The sequence below is a fragment of the Engraulis encrasicolus genome, chromosome 23, assembly GCF_034702125.1.
Source record: "Engraulis encrasicolus isolate BLACKSEA-1 chromosome 23, IST_EnEncr_1.0, whole genome shotgun sequence".
Taxonomy (NCBI): domain Eukaryota; kingdom Metazoa; phylum Chordata; class Actinopteri; order Clupeiformes; family Engraulidae; genus Engraulis; species Engraulis encrasicolus.
The window spans coordinates 19195151-19209292 of NC_085879.1; the positions used below are offsets into that span (position 1 = coordinate 19195151).

Sequence of the window (14142 nt, forward strand, 5' to 3'; positions counted from 1 at the left end):
GGGAAGTTACTGTGGGATGTACATTTCGCAAAATAAATAAAAAGGGAAGTGTTGAACTTTGCTGTGTACTGTTGTAAATACTTAATGATGCATAATCTGCCAATCATCTATTAGATGATACAATGCAGGGCAAAAGAATAGCAATAGTGAAGCTTTCCCATGTTGTTTATTCATTTATTGGTGCAGTGGTGCTCTATTGTGGAGACTCAAGTCTATATGGATCGTCACACAAAAGGTCAGAAGTCATAGATGAGGGCGGCGAATAACTTTTCGTGAAGGTTGTCGACAACGCTGCCAGCTCCAAAATACAATTTGTATATCTTATTTGTATATACAAATACATATACAATTTGTATATCAGGTTTTCTCAATCTGATTTTGAGTTTGATGTTAATAAAACTGCTCTTGGTGAGCAGTTTAGAGACCCCAAGGTACTGGCCAAAACACACACACAAATCCATGATTACATAGTGGGTAACATAGATTAGAACAGACACCAGCCACAACATCACAAACACTTGTGCTGCAAATTTTGGCAAAAGAGATACAACTAAGTCATAAGACATATCCAACAACGATGTTCATCTGTGGTTGTTCAGTCCACAGAAACTGGATTGATGACACACAGAGGTCATTCTTAGGCCTACTGTGTTCTAAAACGGATTTGATGATCAATACCAGATTGTAGATGTGGTAAATAAAAGTCTAAACTGTTATTTTAAGAAACTGAAAGAGATCTTGAGGTATGAAATTAAAAATAAAAGTCTGTGTATGACATACTCAAAGACCTGGGGGCCTAAGGATTACAATCACACTTTATAAGGCACCCTCAACCCTTTTTTCAACCATTTCAAAGTACTTTGAGCCAGCATCATCTCTCAGTACAGTATATTACAATTCAATATCCACAGATTGGGTACAGTACGTCACCTTCTTGAAAAACACACGCAGCATTGTATACCATGAAATTGCATTATAGGCATCGAGATGTATGAATGTACAGAATATTTGGCATTTTAAAGAATAAAGGTTAGATATTTATCATCAGCAGTTTGTTACTATTACTCAATTGCTACACCTGCCAACATACTCCCAGTACTGAGGTCCAGAAAGACCTCTTCAGTATTATAGCCTTTATCTTTGGAGGCAGACCACATAGCTTTGCATAAAGCTTTTTTTGTTGGGAATATGAACCAACCATTTCAGAGGCCTATTTTTAGAATTCTGTTTTGTGATTCTGGGTTTATTGATTTTTGTGGTTATGAATTTATTGACAAAGTGGATGTTTTTTGTTTATGGTTTTTTTTTTGTAAACTGGGAAGTTGACTGAACTAAGACATCCGAGTTAATGCAGATATGTGCATGTATTGTACGACTGAAGGTGGGTCTACATGCACAACCCACACAAAGCATTCAGAAATGTCACCTTTCATTAAATCATCATTCCTCAGATTTCAATGTAACCTTAAATACAAACATCATTTAAAACTATGATCTGGTTACATCTTATGTCAGGCCCTGACAGGATCCTCACCCTACCCCATACTGCTCGTCTATAAGATGCCCACTTAATAAATCAGGTGACAATTGCTCTGTCCGTATTTGAAAGGCCTGTCTGCCAATAAAGGGTCTTGTATCTGAGGTTTGATGAGGTTGATTATGTCTTGAATTTCGGGTCATGGCAGTAGTCCAGATTGGTGAATTGTCAATGTTGGGTTTCTACGTAATGATAAAATTGTCTATTCTACATGGGGCTCTTATTTTGAGTCAATTGAACAACATAGCTGATTCCTTCCTGAACTTAAACAAAGTCTACTTCACTAGCATAGAAAGTTAGCAACACTCACATTATAAGCCATATTTGAGGCCAAATTATACCGTCTTTTTTGCAAGGTAATGATTATGTCAGAATCATTGTCTTGGTTTTACTCAATGAGGGCCTTCTGCTCCATGAGGCAGAAAACCGTTTTCATCTGTCAGATTCAGTTCAACATCTTCTCTGCAGAACATGTTCATGAGGTGAGGTGGTCCGGAAATGCATTGTTGTTTGAAGGTGGGAGCAAAATTGTCTAATAAATGTTGATCTTTTTCAATAATTTGGGCAAAAATGAAATTATATACGTTAATCTAAAAAGTGTCAACTGACCGTTTTGGCTTCTTATCAAACATAACGAATCCATATTTAGCAGAGAGTACGCAATTGAAAATGCATGACCACTGATTAAAAACACAAAGACATATGATTGTATTTTTTTGTACAGACCCACAGAAAACATGCTTTGCTTGTCTGACAGCTTGTTGCAATAGCATATACCAGCATTGTATTTCTTCTTAAAACATTGAAGAACCACACTTGATTTTGCCATGAAGCATTTCATCCATTGGATGTCAGTGAGTTTTTGTGTCAAGCTAAAATAACATGTCCTTTATCCCTCATCAAAGGTGAGAATTGTCTAAATGTCGTACACTTCACTCAGTATAGTTGATTCATCATCACACACACACAGTCAGTGATAGGCAACCTTGATTCATTACATTACAATTCAATGTCACATATTCCAAGTGGTTTTACCGGTCTATTTGGAATCAGGTCATTTGGAATATGTGGCACTGGATATATCATAACCAGGGCTTTAAATTAACTTTCATCACCTGTCAAAATGGCTAGTAGGTGTTACTTTTAATCTTACAAGCCAAACACACACTCACTTATGGGTCAAAGTGGCTAGTACATTTTATTTTCCACCAGCCAAACTGAATTTTCACCAGCATTAGGCCAGTTGGATGGTATTAATTTAGAGCCCTGATCATAAAGAATGAATGCATGTTGCAAATAACAGCACACAGTTGTTCATGAAGCAAAAATGTCATATGGATATAAATTCTTGTAACCTTCCCCAAATCTACTACAGATTTTTTGTTTAAAACAAAAATCTCTATGAATTAAAACAAAGACAAATTACACTGAAATAAATTATAAAGTGGCCCATACTGCTGGGACAAATGTGTTTTTTCCAATTTGACCAAATTGCAGGCATGCAGTTCCACGGCACTAGGCCATGTGGGCCAGTCAAGGGTGATGATGCTTTGTGGGTTACACTTGTGTGTAGGCCCCCTCTAGGTTTCCACAGACACTATACGGGCCGAAAGGTCAACGCCAACGTGAAGTACTTTGTTGGGTTTGCGCTCTCACTCTCCCTTTCCCTTCTCTTACACATACACGTGTACATAGACCAAACACACACAAAGAGCACATCCACACGCAGTCGCGTACGCGCGCACACACACACACACACACTTTTCTTTCGGCACCTCCAATGCTGCCCCCTGAGTGGAACCCCTGCGTATTGTGTGGTGGTGGTGAACTACAGCACCAAACTGTGTGGTGACCACAAACCAAACAAAAGGGAAGGATAAAAAAGAAACGAAAATGAGCATCGGTAAAAAGAAATGATACACGGCTGTACAAGAGGAGGAAAATGAAGTGAGGTGAAGTGCAGTGCAGTGGCGGCCCTCTTCATACTCCCTCCTTGTACTTCTCCTTCCCCGTTTCACTGATGACGCAGATGTGCTACAGGAGAGAGACAAAGAGAGAGAGATAGATAGATAGATTAGAAAACATACAGTGCCACAAAGCACTGGACTCAACTATACCTCACAAGACTTTGGGTTTTGTGTGTGTAAAACGTGAGCATGTTTGAAGCTCAGGGACGCAGGAACTCATTTTGACCAGGGGGTGCTGTGGTTGGCGGAGGGTCTGGGAGTCCTCTCCCAGAAAAAAAACGTGTTTTTTAGATGCAATTTCCTGCATTCTTATCAATTTTAGGATGAAGAATGGCGAATCCCAGCTAACTTCTTCATGTTTTATGTAGCCTAACCAAGGATGACTAGATTTTACCTTTTTTTTGTTTAACATTTCACTTCAAAATCATTAAGTTCTTCTTGAGGAAGGGAAACGCGCACTTAATGTGGAGGTGAGGGCGTGTTCAAGAGCAAATCGCGCTGCCGTGACAGTTTCTCTCTTCTCCATGGGCAGTCTACAATGTGTGAAATTTAAATGCATGACTAGGCTATGCGATGCACTTGTGAGAGGTGACCGGGCTTTCAAACAATTTAGATTTTCTTGCAATTACGACTGTGTATCTCAAGATGCATACGATCAGGACCCCTGCACTGTCTCCCCGCCCGCGCACAAAAGCACGCACGCACACACCGACAGGCATACTGCTTCCCGAATGTGATTACACTCTGACGGCCAAAGAGTTTGTGCTGTGATCGGCGAGAGAAGTAGGCTAAGCGCCAAAGCAGCTCGTGCCATTGCTAGCTATTGATACAGGGAGAGTGTGAAAGCCACCTTAAGTTTGCATTTGACGTAGGCCATATTCAAGACTCACTAAAATTATGTCTGAATTTAGGGTAATACACAAGTGCAGCTGCGTCTGTTGTCCAGTATGGGGGGTGCTGCAGCACCCGGAGCACCCCACTTCCTGCGTCCCTGTTGAAGCTTCTCTTTTGGGGTACTTACATTGAGATCTCTGAAATATTCATTATAGTCTAGCGCGTAGCCCACCACAAACTTGTCGGGAACTTCAAATCCTACAACTGGTCGGGGGAAAAACAGATAAAGAGAGAAAAAAGACAAGACAGATATCAGTGTGAGGTCTTTGCCAAGATACTAATGAAATGACTGGTATTGGCAAGGCTGTGTGTCTGACTGTATTTGAAAAAAAGATAGAAAGACAGCTCCACAGCGCCACTGCTTGGACACCAAACGACAATACATTAAACTGGGTTATTTTTATTTAACGGTCAGTGACCATGAGGAAACATTTTTAATTTGGTCATCAAAATTTCTGTTGCTTGTGAATAACTATTTACCACTGTTACCTAATCAGGGGCATGCATGCTTCTGAAAGTCTCTCTTTTTTTAAGGACATGAAAAGCTATGGACATGTAATATAGCCATTCTCTACTCTGGCTAGTTTGAAGAAAAGGGAACTGTGGCACATTGGACCTTCAACCAATTTCAGCAAAGTTACAAACTAATGAAAGCATACTCACAGTCAGGTCTGTAGCCTACACTTCTTGGTGTCCTCTTTACCAGCAGACTGTTGGATAAGGAAAACGCAATACATTATAAACCAACAACTACTACTACAGCAACATCCCACCACCTCCAGTTAAGACACGATCTGAGTGAACAATGATTAAATTAACGGCATCAGATGTAGTCCAAAGCACCATTTCAAAGGAATAAACATTTATAAAAAATCTTCCCCACTGTAGTGTTAATAGGCTTTTCTTCTTTAAAAAAACAAAACAAAAAAAAACCTCACAATTAAAAACAGAGCAAAAAGTGTGAGTTGTTTGTTTGCCATTTAGTGACTTGGGGGGCCTGGGTGGCTGCCTTCCTACCTTGGAGATAAGATGTGCCTCTGTTGGGACCTACCTGGCCACTTTGACCATTTTTGGTTTGTACTGTTTCAGCAGCTCCAGCAAGGTTTTCATTGTCTTCCCAGTGTCAATGATGTCCTTGAAGAACAAAAACACGAGGGTCAAATCACCATGGCTCTAGTCTCCCAATTTAGGCAAATCATGTGTGCAATTTGGATCAACATCAATACATACCTCAACAATGAGGACATTCTGTTTAAAAGACACAAAATGGAAAATATTAGTGGGCAATATACGCAATTTTTTCAAGAACAAAGGCACCTACTTGTAAGTAACTGGACTTTTTTTTACTCAGAAAGGTCAAAAAATAAATTTTAGTTGTTTACAAATAATCTCCTTTGAATGCCATGACCTGGATGAAAGAATCTGCAGACATTGTCAGGAAAAGTTTCTGTCAATGCTTAACCTTTAGTCTGGCTTTTATGAGCCTTTATCACCTCAGTTTCAAAAGTCACGAGAAAAGCCTATATATTTACAGAGTCAAAGTCTATGTTTAAAATCCTTAACCCCCACAGCTCTTCAGACTATTTAACCAACAGTTAACGGGTTCAAACTGATCGCTAAATAAAAGAGCAGTCAATAAAGTTAAGAAGTTTATCTTATTATACAAAAGAAAGCTTACCTTCCCCGTGAGCGTGGACAAATCATCTCCACCAATCACTTTAATCTCTCCTGTAGATTGGTCATTCTGAAAGATAAAACAATTCTTTTAATATTTTTTCTTAAATTATTTTTATTTATTTATTTTTGTTTGCTTGGTGGATGTGTAAAGACTATTATGTGCTGGATTTGTTGACTACAGAGTGAGCGTCTCAAAAATGTGGCTCCTATTTCACTAGCTGAGTGAAAGTTGAGTATGGACTTCCTACAGATGGTGTACCGTTTTAAGAGCAGTGATAGACAACCTGGACGGATTAATTGGCTACAATACAGTGTCACATATTCCAAATGACCTGGTTCTACCTGTACAATTCAAGAAAGGTTGCCCATCATTGATTAACCCCTTAGCGCAAGAGCTATGTTATAACCTTACTGTCGACAAAATGACCAAGTCGTAATCTGTTGCTTAGTGCTCTTGGTCATGCCATAGCAATGTTGTTATGATGTAGTTGAGTCTTTTCAGCAATGAGTAAAATGGGCCCGCCGGCAGGCCCATCTGCACAAGGAGGCTACGATGTTCCCTGCTATTAGATAAGGTTCAACCATGTAAGAGGTATCAGTTTACGCCCGGAGATGATAATAAATTCATCTTTATTTGTATTTAATTTTTATTTTACACTAAATTTGAGTGCTGTGTGTGCAGTTCAGTTCAGTGGAGCAGTGCAGGACTGTTGACTTTAGTGGAGTGCAATGTGGGTATGTGAGTGTAGTAATCGTGGTAGAGTCCACTTACACAATAACTTAGGTACTCTTGTTCTGTGAAGAAATAAGCAACTCATTTGAAAAAAAAATGTCCCAAAGAGAACCTCACTAGTATTTCAATATCCATGCGACTTCTTACTCCCCCTTACACTGTACACGTTCTGCCTGTGTATGCAGTGCAGTGCAGTGGACTCGTTAGGTGTTGATATGTGCAGTAGAGGTGGTAGGGTCATCCTGCAAAATAAACTTGTTCTTCATAGAACAAGACTACCTGATTCGGAAAAAAATGTCACAAAAAAAGAATAATTCTAATCTCCTTAGCATTTTTTAATCCTCCTAATTGTGCACTTTTGAGGTCTGTGTGAAGAAGTGCAGTGAAGTGAAGAGGACTCAGCAGTCTGAGTACGTGAGCTAGCGTAGTTGTCAAGGTGGTGATGGTGGTGGTCCTCTTACACAATAGCTCTTAAGCCGGATGAAGTCGACGGTCATGGGAATGGAGCGGTCGCTGTTGCGGTTGAGGGCCTTGATGTAGTCCAGGAGGTCCGCGAAGAACTTGTAGCCGCCCTTCAGCACGCACAGCGCCACAATGTGGTGGCCGCCCATGTCCTTCATGATCTCTCGCGCCAGGCGCTCCGTCCTGAAACCACACACACAAAGTAAGTGCAACACATCATACACACACGGAGCATACTGTAGGCAGGCAATACATGGGTTCTAACAGGTTCGCTGACAGGACAGGTCCGGGACAACGTCATCTTAATGGGAATCCACTGGAATGTCCAGGCTAGGATTGGAAGTGGAATTCTTACAGTAGAGTTGCAGAGGGAGTAGGGCTGCACAATTAATCGACAGTAATCGAAAATCGTGATAAATTAGTGAAATCGAAGTTGAAATTTTAATTGTGATTTAATTGTAGCAATAGTGACCTACTTTTGAGACCGTCCTTGAAGCCAGAACATACTGACAGGCTGGTGTTTCTGGCCAGAAATCTGTCCACCTAAGTTTCATGCTATTGCCTTTACATAATTATTACAATTCATTTTATTTTGCTCACCCCGTATATAGTTCATTCTTGGTTATATTTCATCTTGTTAAAATTTTCAAAAAAATCTGCAAAAAATCAATAATCGTGATTAATAATCGTGATTACGATTTTGACCTATATAATCGTGATTGTGATTTTTTTTCCATAATCGTGCAGCGCTAAGAGGGAGGGATGACCAGTTTTTCTAACACTACTTTGTGCACTTGCAGCCCATGGAAGGCAGCAATACACAAACAACAGTGCTTTAGATATGTGATGAACCACTGACTGACTGACATCATTTTGGAAACATTATTTTTAATATTGAACCACAACAACTGCTTTGTGTTGCCATAAAGAAAGTCACATGTGTGTGGTGAACCACTGACGGGAATGATCTTGGAAACATTTTAGTATTGAAACAAAACAACTATTTAGCGTTTACAGGGCACAGGACAGTGGACATTAGGCTAATTTAGCCATGACCAAGTGAGGAATGCAGCAGAGCATGGTTAAGGAACACTGTGAACCAGTAAGTGCCCGGTGAGAAGGGGAGGCGGGTAGTGCGTGTGTGTGTGTGTGTGTGTGTGTGTGTGTGTGTGTGTGTGAGGTGGGGGGTACAGGTCAGCAGAGTGCCAGGGCCCCAGCTCAGCTTTCTCCTCCACTCAGCACGGAGCTCGGTTACCGAGAGAACTCCTCCTGGTACTCAAGTATTTCACGCAAGGTCATCTAATCTCAAACACTGTGGCTAGAAAGAGCTACAAGGGCCGTAATCACAAAACAGACACAGATTGAAGCCAAACAACCAGACAGAGCAGGGCTACGATTGGCAAAGCGGGACAAGAACGTACAGAGCTCATTCTGTGTTACATGTGTCTATGGAGACTGTAGTTATGGACTGGAGTTATGCTTGCATTCGCAGGCTGTTGGAAAATTGATTTATCTAGGGAAATTACATGTGCCACAGTGTTAAGAGACTACTAGCGGCGTACAAACAAACCATCTATAGTGGGTTACTGCTGGCAAAAAGTGTGTCTTTAAGAACACAACCAAAACATTGAGCATTGAACTTAACTCCCATAGAGTTCAATAGGTCAATATAAAGTGTTCAGACTGAAGAGTTATGACTAGCCATTCTTGAGAGCCAGATGAACTCGCCAGGCATAAATAGTTTTGGTCAGGCGGGTTCGTCCGGTTTACCCGGCTAAATTATGACATAAATGTCACATGAAAGCTTCTAACTATTATGTAATGCAATGCCATGCAATGTAATGTAAGGAAGTGTCCAGTATCCAGTGACCAACGGAGGCCCCCACCTGTCCTGAATAAGTCCATGTGGAATGTAGACCCTCTCCAGATCGGTGGCGTAGTGCTTTGGTATGCAGAAGAGGTCCAGGTCGTAGCCCTGCTCGTCATCGCTGATCTGAAACACACAGACAAACGGAAAACCTTTTCACAGAACGAAAACCACAAGTTCAATGTGCAAAGGTTTTAAGGGTCATGCACTCCATAGAAGCCATTATTGGACGATTGAATGCAAGGGAATGGAGCAATCAAGAGATGACATTGAACAGCTGATTCTAGAAAAAAAAGTTAAGATATGCAAGTGTAAAGTGGTATTAAAAGTGTTGCTGTCTTCTTTTACACAATAACAACCATGAAACTTTGAAAAGCCGCACCTGCAAAGCTTGTGCAGGCACTTGCAAAACAATCAAAGATGGCAACCCGTCCCAAAGTGACACATAGGCAAATGACATTGTTCGTTTGTAATGAAAGTTCACTATAAAGTTATATTCCCAATATTAGTATTCAAATCAAATTTAGTAATAATCAAGTAATTCATGATGGAGTTAAGTTATTGATAAATTGATTGGTTCAGACAAACACAAAGACAAACAGACAGACTGGGTCATTGCAATACCTGGTCTAATAACTCTGCAGGGGGCCAGGTAAAAAAAAAACCCATCAAAGCACAAACTCAAGATCAATGTGCAAGACTGGGGCTTTGCCTTAGCGGAGTTTCAGATATAGGGCAGTGGGGGACAGGTGAAGGATGGTGGGTAATTCATTTACTACTGCCACTTCTCTACATAGTACAAGCCTGGGTTGGGATCGATTTGATTGTTTGGACATCCACAGATGAACTCTTCAGAGTAAGATGGGCAGCAACCGGCACCTTCTTCAATAAGAGAAAAGGGCCATGCACTCACAAGTTTTATTTACAATGGCCTTCCTCAGGCCGAGTACAACCTGCACCAACAATCAAGGTTTCCTTCAGCACGTTATAATTGCAGCATCATGTTAATAATTGAGGTGGCAAATCTTGACAAAAAAATACCCACCTGCTCGCACCTTGAGATTAAGATTTTGTACAAGACATTTTATATGACGGTGCACTGTGACATGAGTATGAGTCTATTTAATATAGCCTTTTTACTCATGATAGTCCTGCATGTCTGTGATCTCGGCTATTCCCCCCACACCTTAACTACTACTTTAATCTGCAAACGAGGAGTTTGAGGTACACTTCCATCTTTGACTTCATGTTCAAACTCTCTTCAACAAGGATTTGAAGACACAAATAATAGAATAGAGGGTCTTTTTTTGTCACAGGTATAACGTGAACCACGCATACTATACATACCATGACCCTGCACCTCTTCAGTGCAGCATATGAGTCTAAACATACGACTCTTCACACAGAGAGAGAGAGAGAGGAAGAGAGAGAGAGGGGAAAGAAAAACAGTAGCTGCCCACCGTTCCCAAAACACACACTTCTTTTTTCCCCTCTCAGAACCACTCTTATCTAACAAGGACACTCAGGCCTTATTCTTTTAAATTGGATCTTCCTAAGTGGTAAAAACAGCCTTTGGGTTCTGATCTGCGGGCCAGTCATGCAGAACATGTGACTAGGGTGAGTCATCATGCTCCACTTCTCCTCCCGAGTCTGAGGTGCCTTCAGGTTTGATCTTCCAGAATTAGCGAGAGAAAATGGCAAAAGGGAAACCACGCAAAGACAGACAGAAAAGCCACAAGGCACAAAGTAAAACCGCCAAACCACAATCTTTTTTTTTTTTAGGTCTCAGACAGCGACACTGAAGTTATCACGACTGAGAGGAGAGTGTGTGTGACCTTTTCAGGTTTGACCTCTGGAATTACAGAAATGAGAGAGATGAACTATTTAGACAGAAAAGCCACAAGGCACAAACATAACTTTAACTTAAAGCACCTTTGGTCCAAGAGGTCATTTACACTAGCCTAGTTCAGCTGGCGTGACAAGCCACGCATACAAAAATATTTTGTGCCCCTAGGTGGGATTGTCTTGTTTCAGCCCTACCATTCTTTATTCCACAGCTATTGCACCTCAGTTTGCTGACCTGATGGTAGAAGAAAATCCTGAGCCAAAAAATTACAGAATTCTTCAAATAAATAAAACATAATTGCTATATTTTATTCTTGCAGACAATCTGTCATACCTGAAGTTGGGCACTCAGCCTGAATTACTAATCAGCCTAGAGTTTGGTTATGTTTACATCACCCCAGATTGTCTGTAACAGGGACCCTTTTAATTAGCAGAGAAATTGGAGAGAGAGAGAGAGAGAGAGAGAGAGAGAGAGAGAGAGAGAGAGAGAGAGAGAGAGAGAGAGAGAGAGAGAGAGAGAGAGAGATTTTCTTTGCTGTAGAATGCAATGAGGCTGAAGTTAACCATGACTGAGAAGAGACCTTGATTGACCCTGGCCTGATGTGTTGGTTGAGCAAATTAAAAAGGGGCAAGCAAATGTTCTGAGTGTTCCTATTACTTGTGCAACTTGTGGTTTTTTTCCGCATACTTCAGCTGGCAGGTACATTAGAGATGACCTATAGGTAGCTGAGCAGAAACTGGTCTGCAAACAGTACTGGTCTGCAAAACGTGTGCAAAAAGTGTGCAGCGGTTTTTCAGTTGGGTTTGTGCCAAATTCTCACTCAAAGTGGGAACATATTTCCCACAAATCTTGACAGGTGAAAAGACCAAGCAGCCCCATTGAGACAACTCTGTGCAAGTGACATGAGAGCAGACAAGACAAGACGTGCGTTTTTCTTTTTTTTTTGCTCCAGCCTGCTATTGACAGGACAAGTCAACAATGTGCTTGCAAGAGCCACAACACTCAAGTCTTGCTGTCCTCTGCAGATGCCTCTGTGTGCATTTAAGCACCAGCCGTATCCAAAACAGTGCACACTGCATTGAATGGAGTACATATGCATTTTTCACAGTTTGTAGAATTGAAAACAAGGCATTCACTGTACCGGTATGCAGTATTTTGGCAGAAATACTGCAGTTTTTATCCTGCAGTATAACCGTTTTCTCCACATAGTCTTAAGAGACGACATAGCTTACACAAAAGCTGAAAAGCTACATAATTTAGTCATGCTGTACAGTCTTGACTAAAAAGTAATTACTTCAAGAATACAGTTTTAGATACAGACTACCACAGATATGACTCATCTGGTACTTTCATTGCTTACAGATGGGGGTGCTCATAGTGTATAACACCAAGACACAGCCTTTCGTTTTGATTATGACCGTTTGTGACTTGCAAAGAGACGGGACTTCATCATAAATTGAAACACTGAATGACTTTTCTGGAGGGCCTGAGTATCTAAGAGGCTACCTGAAGATTCAGGGATTACTGGTTTGGGTTCTTTTGAACTTATTGATCCCAATAGCCAATGCAAACAAACGCCATATCAATCCAACCTTACCCTGTTGCAAGCACAAAGATAAAAGAGCGGCCATTTCAGCTCTTCTGCGGAAACAATGTTTCATTATAACGAGCCCCATGCTACAATGTGTCATCTGTGTGGCTTCAAGGTGAAGTATGCACAGTTCACTGAGAAAGCAGAATAGAATGCAACATTCTCAGTGAACTCTGGCTTGACTTTCGCGGCCAAGCCAGCCACCCCAACGTCTTACCAGCGGAGAGTAGTCTTCATAACTGTGACTGTTTCAGATTCACTAAATAATTCAGTGCTGAGTAGGCTATTTCCCCCACACCCACTGAGTCAGGGTGGTCTGGGATTATCCCAAAAAGGGGGGAAACATGGACCGTTCATGACGCGCTCATTGTGTTATAGGTCTACTCAGAACTTCATAGAAAGCTAAAAATGCTGTTGGTGAAAACCAAAGCTTCATTCAGAGACTGATCATGGGGGGCATTGCCTGAGGCTACAGGAATAACAAGTTGTGATAATGTTAGCTGTGAGGTCAATCTTCTGGATTACTTCCTATATTCAACTATTTCCAAGAGAGAAGAGAAAACGATAGGTTTTTATTTCGCAAATATATTGGATATCCAGATACATACATTAATCTATCTGTCAACCTATCAGTACAGAACAGACAAACAGCAACAACGTGCGTTTAGGGCGATGACGGAAGCTAATCATGTGCCATGGGGAGCAGCACGCGTTGATCTCCCCGAGGCCGCTATTCCATGGCTCGAGCGAATTGTTTTTCTGTGCACGTGTCCATGAACCAGCGTAATTATCCACGAATGACTACGACAGAGCAAATGTGAAATCAGTACCGGTACCGCATGATAAGACATTTCCTTCCACTAGCGCAAATGCGTACACAAGAGACAGAGCATGCGATGGCTAGCTATCCCTGTTGAGCACAGACATGACATGACAGGAGATTTGCCAATATTTCCCGGATCCACTTACCACAACACAAGGACTGGACGTCGCCATTGTAGATGAGATTTGAGTGATTGCGACCACTGAAATATAACAATGAAGATACCTCCAGCCAGGAAGGTATTCCTGTCTCCGTTCAGCACGGACACGCTTGAAGGAAAGTGCAGGTAGTAGCAGCAGCAGCAGCGAGGCCCAAACAGAAGTGGCGAATCAGCGCAAAGGAAATCAAAGTGTACCGCCCACAATGTTCTTCTCTCCAAGGGTTGCGCGTGTTCTACTCTTGTATTCAACAGTCCCAACCAACGCAACTCTACAGCTGCACTGTCCAAATTCGTTATTGTACACACATGGATATGGGTATACAAGTGAATATAACTAAGATGTGGTCTCCCTCCTTCATGAATAATTTTACACGTGCATGCCACCCACCTAGCCTGCCAGAGGGCGGCGGACTGTGACATTCCACACCTTGGCAGCATGCAGTTTCAGTGGGGCCTCCCAAGTCCCAACCCTCAAGAAACCAATCGTTTGTGTATGGGTATGATTCATTGGTACAATCCAAGTCATTTTTTCCCTCATGTCATGTTAGCCTCCCATTAACTGAAAGGTTGTTACCCATTCAAAAC

The 14142-nt window shown here is 41.4% G+C and overlaps 1 protein-coding gene across 1 annotated transcript; it reads right to left on the minus strand.

Moving 5' to 3' along the window:
- Positions 1–2141: 2141 nt before the first annotated feature.
- hprt1 (hypoxanthine phosphoribosyltransferase 1) lies at positions 2142–13694 on the minus strand. Its single transcript, XM_063189779.1, has 9 exons — positions 13544–13694; positions 9157–9263; positions 7270–7453; positions 6077–6142; positions 5629–5646; positions 5450–5532; positions 5062–5108; positions 4526–4602; positions 2142–3571 (listed from the first exon to the last, which is right to left on the minus strand). Exons 1-9 carry the CDS (start codon positions 13568–13570, stop codon positions 3518–3520), a joined length of 663 nt encoding a protein of 220 aa, XP_063045849.1. The 5' UTR covers positions 13571–13694; the 3' UTR covers positions 2142–3517.
- Positions 13695–14142: the final 448 nt, after the last annotated feature.

Coding starts and splice junctions, on each gene's coding strand:
- hprt1 (XM_063189779.1), bottom strand. CDS start 13,570: ATGGCGACGTCCAGTCCTTGTGTTGTG. Junction 7,454..9,156: donor CATGGACTTATTCAGGACAG/GTGGGGGCCTCC, acceptor GTGTGGTTTCAG/GACGGAGCGCCTGGCGCGAG. Junction 4,603..5,061: donor TGTAGGCTACAGACCTGACT/GTGAGTATGCTT, acceptor TCCCCCGACCAG/TTGTAGGATTTGAAGTTCCC.